The sequence below is a fragment of the Trichoplax adhaerens genome, genomic scaffold, assembly GCF_000150275.1.
Source record: "Trichoplax adhaerens TRIADscaffold_6 genomic scaffold, whole genome shotgun sequence".
Classification (NCBI taxonomy): domain Eukaryota; kingdom Metazoa; phylum Placozoa; class Uniplacotomia; order Trichoplacea; family Trichoplacidae; genus Trichoplax; species Trichoplax adhaerens.
The window spans coordinates 522,317-529,248 of NW_002060948.1; the positions used below are offsets into that span (position 1 = coordinate 522,317).

General features: G+C 31.3%; 2 protein-coding genes across 2 annotated transcripts; both read right to left on the reverse strand.

Annotated features, from left to right (window-relative positions):
• Window positions 1-233: 233 nt before the first annotated feature.
• Window positions 234-3,119, reverse strand: TRIADDRAFT_57096 (uncharacterized protein; the record flags this gene model as incomplete). Its single annotated transcript, XM_002113523.1, has 10 exons — window positions 234-281; window positions 514-630; window positions 895-1,005; window positions 1,113-1,172; window positions 1,293-1,402; window positions 1,523-1,605; window positions 1,702-1,859; window positions 1,942-2,118; window positions 2,250-2,292; window positions 3,037-3,119. The coding sequence occupies 10 exons, from the start codon at window positions 3,117-3,119 to the stop codon at window positions 234-236; spliced, it is 990 nt and encodes a 329-aa protein (XP_002113559.1).
• Window positions 3,120-5,232: 2,113 nt separating this feature from the next.
• On the reverse strand, window positions 5,233-6,932 carry TRIADDRAFT_57097 (uncharacterized protein; the record flags this gene model as incomplete). The annotated part of the gene is made up of 6 exons (XM_002113524.1): window positions 5,233-5,339; window positions 5,408-5,466; window positions 5,630-5,694; window positions 5,808-5,849; window positions 6,004-6,138; window positions 6,843-6,932. 6 exons carry the CDS (start codon window positions 6,930-6,932, stop codon window positions 5,233-5,235), a joined length of 498 nt encoding a protein of 165 aa, XP_002113560.1.

Sequence of the window (6,932 nt, forward strand, 5' to 3'; positions counted from 1 at the left end):
TAAATACAGAAAGTTTTTACCCCCACTTTAATTTACGCTTGAGCCGTAAAGCGAGCAAGTAGTTAGTAGTATTTGTTTCTAAAACATTATGCAATACGTTAACAATAATTAACCAATATATACAAGCAAATAGATGTAAATGGGGAAAATATACATATTTATATACACAAGCAAATTTTTTCCTTTCCAATCCATTAATCGCTTTACAGCCTGACTTTTAAATAATAACAGAATTATTGCTTAGCCATCTTTTGAATTTCTCCTTTCTCCTTAATAAATTCCTATTTAAATTAATTTAATATACATACTGTTCAGTCAGCGTCCATTTACAAACGAAAGATAATCTTCTACAATTACATCATTATTTATAGGAAACTAGGCGATCCATTTATAGTGATCAATTTGTACATCAATAAAGGGCAAGACGTTTCGTAAACTGCATAACCAATCATGGCTTAGAATGTATTTAATCATAATAATAATATATGCTGTGAAGAAATACCAACAATTTACCTGTATCTTTGTTAACTGCTGAACATGGGATAGACTACTTATAGGTTTAGCATGTTTTCGTTGACAGTGCTCAGCTATATTACCGATAGCCATGCATATCTGCCCTAACAACTGACTCTAAAATTTAAAAAGAATTATGAAAGAGATATTCATTCGTTCAAACTTTAGACTCTTAATGGAAATGCAGTTATTAGTATTACTACATCTTAACATTAAGTACAACGATTCCTAGTCTTTAGTTAGTGGTTAGCAATAGTAATTTCTGATATGATAAATAAAATATATATTGGAAGGCTACCGTACATACAACTAAGTACAATTGCGTAGAACATAAAATGTATTCTTAAATATTGTACGTTAGAGCATAAAAAAATTATTTACCTGATTCCTTTTAATGTTGCTACTATCGGCTAATTCTTGAAGTAACGCATTATTCTTATTAATCCCTGCTTCTAATTTATTTTGCTTTGAAGCAATTTTCCCATTATATACCTAAATAAATTAAACAATAACGAAGACAAAAATTTTACATCCGTTTTTCTTACCATGATATGAATTTGTTAAACATTTTTTGTGCCATTCTTAGATCATTAACTTACAAGAAGCTGATGTTCAAATGTTTGTTTTAGCTCCAAATATTTTTGATGTCGATTTTCAATCTAATTATTCATATAGTATCATTTATTAATTGCGCTTACTTTGAAAGGCAAGATTGCCCAGACAAGAATTAATTACAAATAAATTTATTCAACGTCGAAATATTATAGATAAAGCTGCACCTCATCAGTAGCTGCATGAAGTTGCTTTAACAATCGTTTATTAGTAGAATTAAGAGTTTGATGTCGCATCATCAGAGCCCGAATAATTGAGTCATTAGTTTCTAAATATTCTGAAATAAAAAATAATCAAAATTTTACCATTGCTATCAACAAGGTAGTATCTTAACATGTACTGCACTTAAATGATACAATCCAAAATATTGAAAATTAAATCATTTCTGCAAACTTACTTTCTGGTAAGCGTTCGACTACTAATTGCAAGAACTTTTCAAATACTGAATATCTTTCTACAAGCAATTTCAATCGTCGATTCCTAAGATAGCATAAAGAAAAAATATTGCGAATATTAACATAAGTCATCATAGATCACAAATAGATTAATTTTATTACGAAGCAAAGAGATTCTTACTGCTGTTGATATTCTGCGAGCTGCTGTTTTAGTAACTCTAGCTCTACTGTTTTTTGTTCTCTTGTTCTATGCTCGACTTGATATTTTTGAATAGCTCTTTTCCTTTTGGCTTCATTTTCATTTAGAAATTTTTCAAATTTTTGAATTCTATCTTTAATCTGCGAATAAATAGTAACGTCAGCGCGTAAGTAAAGCGAATATGAATCTTAATTAATTGATTAACACTTTAAAGCAACCTACAGTCTGTTGCTTCTTTTCCAACTCTACTCGTCTTTCAGTGCAAGCTTGCATACGACGTGCAAATTCTTCCCGTTTAGCGTCAAGCTCATTTTGTACTTGATCGACTTCAATCTCTTTCTTAAGCAATAATGTTGACTGTAAAGTATTGATGCCAGTATCTAGTAATTTATCTGCCGACTAAATCAATACAAGTTTGATCAGTTTTTGTACTAATAACATTTATAATCTGAAAAATCGTACAACTTATTTAATGATTGGTGATATTCGAAATAAGAAAACTAATTCTTAAATTACTATTAAAAACTTACCTCTTTGACAATAGCATATCGTTGTACATTATCGCCATCGTAACTAGAGATATCAAAATCTTTCGTTAGCGTTTTAAGATACCTACAATTAACTCGTTGCATCATAACACACAAAAAATCATCCACCATGTATTTAAAACTAAAAGATACCCTTTAGTTAACAGTTTTCTAACTAAGATAATAAAAATCTGGCTACGAAAAATCATTAGCTAGTTTCAGATTGCAGAACCCGTTATGGTATAGCTTAATGTGTACTCATATACAATTTACAAGATTCTTCTCCATTGGGGATAACTAGAATATATCAAGCTATTTTTCTCTTGAAAGCTTTTTAACAATTTTTAAATATATTATATGTAGTTCAATCATCTCTATATTTTAAATCTATTTATTTCTCAATTAGGTTATTGAAATAACCGAAATTAATCTGACCCTAAATATACCAATTACTGTTCGATGTAGGGCTAATTTCTACGTGCTAAATAGCTACTGTCATTATATAGCAATACTAAAGATAATAGTAAGCGTCTGCATCGAATTCTATCCATCTAAGGCTATCAAGCACTGAATGTGTCCTCACTTAGTAGGAAGCAAATCAAAACAAAAAAGTGCATCTACTAAAGCAAGAATCACTATAGCATCTTATTATAGGTATTTCAATGTTACTAATAAAGGTTTTTCATATCTTCACTTAAAACATTCCGATCGTTTATGTTGAATTTAAAATTCCAGAATAGCTGTTAAATTACATTTAAGATTATTTCTATCAAGCTATCTGTTTACATACTTGCTGTCTCCTCCTAACTGAGTAACAAACACGTTTTCCTTTGGATCTTCTAGTTCTAACCGATATAGCCTCTGTGCCGCCATACTAGTTATACGTACACTTAATATGAGTGCTTAGCCTCTTGCGCTTGATTACACGATATATGATTTTCTATAGTTTCGTATAAAGATTTTACTTTAAAATCGTTTGATGCTTTATAATCGATACGTAAAGTAGTCAGTTCTATACATTTCTATACAGTATGTATATGTATAGAAGCTATTTTCAACTAAAACGTAAAGCAGTATCGCCTTTAAACCGATAAAAGTTTTGAAACTTTTAACTATAATATTCCGTTTCCATGGTAGCAACTGTTCGAACAGTTAAACGAATAGCGCATGAGCAAAATATCAAGCTGGTGTCCGGTAAATTTAAAATAAATTGAATAGGAAAATATCGACTTTTGGATATTTTATCCTACTAGTATACGATATGTTTGCTTAATTTTTCTTGTTATTAACGTTAAAGATATCTGCCATTATAATCCATCAAGTATTCACTACTGCAAAGTTTTTCAATATATTCATATTTATCCTTGCACTCGCTATTAATTAACCATCAGTACTATAGTCGGTGTACTATTTAACGTGATCTAAGCTAGAGGTGAGAATAAAAGCAATAGGTACCGTACACTTACTACTAACTACGATTATATGACGATCTCTCTCATTTAGCAATTTATACATATATGGCACGTGATGTATTTATTCCACTAAATTATATGTTGCTAAACAACATTCAGTATCACGACAAATTAAATCGTCAGGGAGTTTTATAGAATAGACTTATGTAATCAAATCAGATCAGTCATACGTAAATATCCTTAACAACTTCTTTCATCTCCATTTGTATCACAAACTTGATATCAACCCTATGCCTACGGAAAATTAGTTCGAGAATATGGTTCTTCGGTAATAACCGTACTACACGCACGCCATTACATATCTTTACGTTCACTGCCTGATAGTAGCAATTAGCAAGCAGCGTGATATCGTAATAAATCACTACAGTATCTGACAATACAAAATATTATGGTTTTTCTTGTACTAGAACCCATAATCTATTCCATTCCCCTCCGCTATCTCTTAATAGAGTGAGTAGAGTATAGTTCATATTACTATTCAGTGCCTTCGGCTATAGTTCAACTCTCTATGGAAGTATATGAAAGTCGAACAAGATTATAATAGTCCACGATTATATCCAGCATGCAGTGTACAAAATTACATTAATAACTCAGTAAATCCTCCACATTGCAACTACTGTACAATACTAGTACGGGTTCGCAACTTAATAAGTCATCTACAACATTGGTAATGCGGTATTCAATCAAAGTCAGTCATATACAGAATCCTGTAGTTAAAACTGCAGAAATAGAGATGAGATCATTCAGCATGCTGTGCTAAAATACTTCTCTTTCAACAAGCACAATTGAAAGTTTAAATTCATCCATTACGTTAAAGATTTAAATTTCTGATTCCAGACATGCTTTATTTAACCAAAATACATATCAACACGTACAGGACATTTCAAATGTACCTATTTATTAAACTACAGCCATCGTGATACCTAAAAGTAGTAGTGCAATTCCTTTCTACCTATAAGTATTATCGTTGAGAATTAAATAAATATTATTAGGCGACTTTATGGTAATATTAAACTAAGGTAGTCAAGATCTGAAAATTATCGATCAATCATAAAATAAAATAAGATATATGTACTATACGTCTCGTTAATCACTTAAGTAATTGTAATAAATGTTGACTAAAGGAATATAAAGGAAATCCCATCACGTTGAAGTAATCCCCATGAATTTCTTTTACTAAAGTAGAGCCACGTCCTTGTATACCGAATGTAAGCGTTTGTTAAGAAATAACCAGAAAGTCAAAGAATCACAGAAGCTATGAATAGATAACGATGCAACTATGAAATGAATGGATGGGTTTGATTCTGGCAGTACAGCAACTAGTAGCATAATTTAGAAAAATGATAACACATAAAATATTAAAGTGTACTTGACATAGTGTGTAATAGAAAGGATATGATCCAGCCTTATCCCTGTTCGTAATTAGAGAATCAAATATTTCATTTGTTAGTGATAACATACGACATTACTTTTAATTAAATTTATTTGGGAAGGATAATATGACCGCATAATGCTTACATAGGTTCTCCAGTTTTAACATAGGCTTCAATCACTTCGTGACTCAACTCTCCCATTATGACTTCAGTCTTTTCGTGAAACTGAACAATGTTCATGCTCTCCTCTATTCAAACAACGAAATTCTTTTTTACACAATTTTTAAAATTAGATGAAATAATATTAGTTACATACTTTCAATATCCGTTATTAGAGTAATTCCGGTACAAACATAATGAGATCTGGAACTTAGGCTGAAAACGTTAAAACAAAAGTACGGTGTTGCTATTTACGATCATGTCATATACTATCACCTTTAACAAGAATTAGTAAATCTATCAAGCAGTAAACTAAGCTCAGTACCGATTGCAAACATTATCATCTTTATAAAGAATTGGAGTATAAGTAATATAAAACCTTGCAAGCATTTGAGCTGCGTGTCTTTCATCGGCGGGTTTTTCTAAAATTTGATCGCCAAGAACCTAAAAATTCGGGTAGAAAATACGGGTACATAAACGTCATCCAATAAGAAATCTTACCACATATAATGTCGTATAGCTGACATTGTGGCACTTTCAATCTTCTTGAGACTTACAACAACAGTATCTGCACCAATGATCAGATCCGCACGAGTACCCTTGAATAAGTCAACAATAGCGCATCATAATACCGTTGATGATATACAGTACCAATACCATATAAAGCAAAGTTTACATTTAATTACTGTAAAATCTTCTCTAGGAGTTGAGAGTTTATAAAATAATGTAACTGTTCCCGATAGATACACTTACCTTTTCTAATAAATTAGAAGCAACTTCTTTAGCCTTCTGTTTTGCAGTTTCTTTGACGTAATCAGACGGAAGTGCAAATAGATTCTTGTCAAGATTCTCTTCAAAGTTGGAGGGAATAGCTTTAAATTTCAACCCCTATATTAATAAATTTATGCATAATCATAATATCGTTAAAATTAATTTCAAATGATTTCATTCACAGATATTCAGTACTCGCTTCAATTACAGTGTGATCTTGTAATATGTATTAATTATTTAATTATTACTACAATGAATTAAAAGCATTTGTCACATCTTAAGACCTGCAAGCTGCGTGAGCTGTACAGTAAATAAGTTATTAATTTGTCAGTTCGATCGGATGATATTTAATATGCTTTTATTGGACTTGATTCCTTCAATTCAAAAGAATACATTTTGATTGCATCGTTAACATGTTACTGCTGCACCATCCTTATTACAGGGTAGCAGTACACATACATATAGCATGTTCATCTTACTTCAGCAATAACAGCATACACTCAATTTTTTAGTGTTACAGGCCAAATTATTTAAAAGACAATGAAACTGTGAAGGTGCTTCACATTTATCAACTGTATAGCACATGCAAACTTTGCAGTAGTATTTTTAAACTAGGTAAATTCAAGCTGCAAAATGAGCAAATTATTTTAGTGATAGGCTCTCTCTCATCAGCTAGCTGGCTATTATTACTGTACGTGCAGCCGATGGACACTTTCCTGTCAAGAATGTCAAATGCTCCTATGCGTTTATCCAAATACCCTGCAACGATTACGACATGGATAGTAAATTTTCTATCCTATCTATCACCTACTATTACTTACAATTAAATTAAGTAAGTGATGTCTTCGAGGCGATCCACTTGCAAGAATGATAGATTTATCGGCCAACTTGCTTAGAACAGGCTCTAACAT